A 4468-nucleotide genomic window follows, 5' to 3' on the forward strand; every position below is an offset into this window, starting at 1 on the left:
GAGCCTGTTCGTGCCTTTCGTTGACCAAGTCCAAAGACTCCATTAATAACTGGTTATTCGTGCTCTAGTCGTATGTCAACCTTCTATGCGATGGTGGATCTAACTCAATGTGTAACATTACTTCATACCCATAGGCCAAGGAAAATGGTGTATGGCCTGTTGCTGTTCGGTGAGATGTTCTATACGACCAGAGCACTTCTAGCTATTGTTCTAGCCACGCTCCCCTTGCTTCTTTGAGCCTTTTCTTCAGTGTGTCCTTCTGAGTTTTGTTAACAGCTTCAACCTGTCCGTTGGCTTATGGATGGGCAACTGACAAAAAACTCTTCGTGATACCACGTCGTTCGCAGAAATTGGTGAAAAGGTCGCTGTCAAATTGTGTGCCATTATCTGAGACAATTTTTTTTCGGTAACCCATATCAACATATAATGTTTTTGACAACGAAATCCAATACTTTCTTGGTCGTGATTGTTGCGAGTGGCTAAGCTTCGACCCACTTAGTAAAGTAGTCGACAACAACCACTGCATACTTAACATTACCTTTTCTTGTTGGCAAAGATCCGATTAGGTAAATTCCCCAAACCACGAATGGCCATGGGCTTTGCATCTGTTTAAGCTCATTTGGGGCTGCTCGTGGTATCTTGGAAAATCGTTGGCACTTATCACACTTCTTAACGAATTCCATAGAGTCTTCGATCATGGTAGGCCAGAAATATCCTTGTCGGAGAATCTTCTTTGGCAAACTTTGCCCCCCAGCATGATCTCCATGGAAACCTTCATTTACTTCTTGCATCAATTCTTTAGCCTTTTCCTTAGAGACACACCGTAATAAAGGCATTGAGTATCCTCGTCTATACAAGACTCCATCATCAAAATAAACTGAGCCGCTTGTCTTTGAAGCGTCCTTGCATTATTCCTATCAGCTGGTATTAATCCTTGTTCGAGATATTGTATGATGGGAGTCACCCATGTGTCAGACACTTGTATAATTAGCGAGGATTCTTCTGGTTGAATGCTTGGTGCCAATAAATGTTCGACTGGTAATATGCTCAAAGCGTCAGCATCTTTGGCGCTTACTAACTTGGCTAAGGCATCAACATTTGATTTCTGATCATGAGGTACTTGCTGGAGAGTATACTTCTCAAACTGTGCTAATAAATCCTTTGCCTTATTCAAATAAGCAACCATCTTGAAACCCCTAGCCTGATATTCTCCAATAATAAGATTACTACTTCTAGCTGGGAGTCACTATATATTTTTAGTGACTTTATGTTCGTATCCTTCGCTAGTCTTAATCCTGCGAGCAGAGCCTCGTACTCGACTTCATTGTTAGAGGCCGTAAAGTTGAATATGATCGCACAGTGAAACCGATGTCCCTCGGGTGTGATTAAGATCAGCCCTGCTCATGTGTTGTGCTCATTGGAGGATCCATCTACGAACAACTTCCAGGTAGGGTTTTGATTTTGAATATCGGTCTCTATTACCGATTCACTGGCAGGGAGTCCAGTAAATTCTACAAAGAAATCCGCTAGGGCCTGTCCCTTAACAGCTGCTCGTGGTGCATAGGAAATTTCAAACTGTCCCAACTCAACCGCCCATTTTAGTAGTCGACCAGCGTCTTCTAGTTTTTGTAAGGCTTGCCATAGTGGCTGGTCGATAAGCACTATTATGGGGTGAGCCTGAAAGTAGGGTCGCAATTTTCTAAACGCCAGTATCAAGCAATAAGCCAATTTCTCTATGGGCGGATATCGTAGTTCTGCTCCCACTAGCCTTTTGCTTACGTAGTATACTGCTTTTTGAATGTTGTCTTCCTCTCCTATAAAAACCGCACTAGCAGCATACTCTGTTATTGCTAAGTAGATGTACAAAGTCTCTCCTTCGACCGACTTGGACAAAATAGGTGGTTGCAACATGTGGGCTTTGAGCACCTGGAAAGCATGTTCGCACTCCTCTGTCCATTCAAGTTTTTTGTTTCCTCTGAGTAGATTAAAAAATGGGACACATTTGTCTGTAGACTTAGATATGAATCTACTTAGGGCAACAATTCATCCTGTCAAGCTTTGTACGTCTTTAACTTTGGCAGGTGATTGCATCTCGTTCAGTGCTTGATTTTTTTTGGGATTAGCTTCGATTCCTCGTGAGTTTACTATGAATCCCAAAAATTTCCCTGATCCAACACCAAAGGAGCACTTTAGAGGATTCAACTTCATCTGATATTTGTTCAAGATTTTGAAGCATTCTTGTAGGTCCTTGATATGTTCACCAGCCTTTCTCGACTTGACAAGCATATCGTCGACGTAGACTTCCATGTTATTATCGATCAGTTCTTGGAACATATGGTTGACTAATCGCTGGTAAGTCGCAGCATCATTTTTCAAACCGAAGGGCATTACTTTGTAGTAGTAAAGTCCCGTATCTTTTCGAAATCTAGTGTGATCTTCATTAGGTGGATGCATACTAATTTGATTATAACTGGAGTACGCATCCATTAATGATAAAACTTCATGTCCTGATGTAGCATCGACCATCTGGTCGATTCTTTGAACTGGGAAACAATCCTTCGGGCAGACTTAAGGTTTGTGAAATCCACGCACGTCCTCCACTTACCATTTAGCTTGGGAACTAGTACGGGATTTGTAATGCCCTGGTTACTCCAAGACCATTACTGTGAACTTTAAATCGTGCTCACTCGCCAACCGAGTCATTTGGTTATACACGTGCATCTAGGTGTCATTAATATGCTAAGGTGAAAAATCTCGATAAAAGGAAAGGATATATTTTATTTAAAACATAAAAATGTACATGGGCCCATAAAAACATTTACAAGTTATTTACAATTCAAAATGGTCATTACAGTGCAAAAATTACAACCCGCCGACCTAAGCGGCAAAAATAGGGTTAACCCCTAGTTCCTCTGAGAAACACCTTGGTCGTGGTGGTCAAGTGGCCGCATATGTACACATCGCAACCTATGCTCTCCACTTAAGGCTGGGTGAGCTTTTCTTTCCCTTTTCTTGCAACACATTGCACCCATGAGCCAAGGCTCAGCAAGAAAACTCATTACTGCATGTATGCAATATCAATTGATGATTGTGATAATCATACTGGGCTTATAGACCTAAACAGATAAGTGAATATCACTTCCATATTCTAGTAACCATGCTGGGGCTTGCAACCTAATCAGATAATATTGAGATTCTAATAATCATGCTGGGGCATGTAGCCTTAATCACATGGTGACTGATGAGTAAGTCACAAACTTAAACTAGATGAGTGACTATGGAGTAGCAAACTTGAATCAGATAAGTGACTAATGTGTGAGTCACGAACTTGGGCTCCGCACCCTTAGCCATGTGACGATGCAGTCACCTGGGCCTTCTCGCCCTGGCTCTAAGTAACTAGCCATTAGACTAGACAAGCACTTTTGTGTTCATCGAACTTAAGGTCGATCAAGCATTTCATGCTTATGTCGATTAGATCTAATATTTTCGGCTTGCGTTAAACATGCTAATATCGTTCTTGACTCATAAGCCAATACCATACGACTTGTGCTCAGTACTTCTGCCGAACTTGACTAATAAGTCACAGCTTCACAGTCAATACTGACACCATTGTTGATTCCTAACTCATAGGTCAGTGCCATTCACAGATAAGCAAGATTGCTAAGCATTTAATATGCAATCAATGTCCACATATATAACACTCAACATGCCTCATCAATAACCATGCATGTCACATACTGGTTGCAGTTTTCTTACCTCTGGTTTGAGCGAGAAATAATAAAAGAATGACTGTTATCCCCAAAAATTGGAGATCGATGACGTGGCAATAGAGGTGACAAGTGGCAGTACATGGTCCGTAAACGACACATTAATAGTCAATAAATATATTGGCTCCTCAGAGTTGTGATAAAGTGATCTGGCTTAGGAGTGACCCGGTAGACCAATGAAGAGTTTTGACTTGCCAGTCAAGTGTCATGACCGACCGAGCATGACCTTGTCCGACCAGTCATGACCATGTCCGACCAGCCATGACCTGTCTGCCCAGCCAAGTGCATGTTTGCCCAGTCAAGTGCATGTCTGCCCAGCTAAGTGCATGTCTGCCCAACCAAGTGCATGACTGCCCAGTAAAGGTGTGACCGACCAGACTGAAGGTGATATGGATCAACTAGATAGAGCAGGACTACGTCAAAATTCCCATAAAGGGCTTCAACAAGAATCGGTCTTGGCATACGCGGGAATTTCTCATTTATCCCACAAATTTAGTGTGCTGTTACATTTTGAATATTGTTGTAATTTAAATATAATGAAAATAATAAAATATCCCGATTATGGGGATATCATCTGTACGATCATAAGCCTATAAATACAAGGCTTATGGCATCATAAAGGGGACTTTTGGGATTTTTGAACTTTTGATCCGAATTTTCTAGAGAGAGAGAGAGAGAGAGTACTTGTATTTGAGAGAATT

At 41.6% G+C, this 4468-nt stretch overlaps 1 protein-coding gene across 1 annotated transcript; it reads right to left on the reverse strand.

The window, feature by feature from the left end:
- Positions 1 to 790: 790 nt before the first annotated feature.
- Positions 791 to 1186, reverse strand: LOC133815504 (uncharacterized). Its single transcript, XM_062248339.1, has one exon. The coding sequence runs from the start codon at positions 1184 to 1186 to the stop codon at positions 791 to 793; it is 396 nt and encodes a 131-aa protein (XP_062104323.1).
- Between the last annotated feature and the right edge of the window lie 3282 nt (positions 1187 to 4468).

This window comes from Humulus lupulus, chromosome 2 (assembly GCF_963169125.1).
Source record: "Humulus lupulus chromosome 2, drHumLupu1.1, whole genome shotgun sequence".
Lineage (NCBI taxonomy): Eukaryota > Viridiplantae > Streptophyta > Magnoliopsida > Rosales > Cannabaceae > Humulus > Humulus lupulus.

Bases quoted from the DNA above. Each gene is read 5' to 3' on its own strand.
- LOC133815504 (XM_062248339.1), bottom strand. From the start codon at position 1,186: ATGGTTGCTTATTTGAATAAGGCAAAGGATTTATTAGCACAGTTTGAG.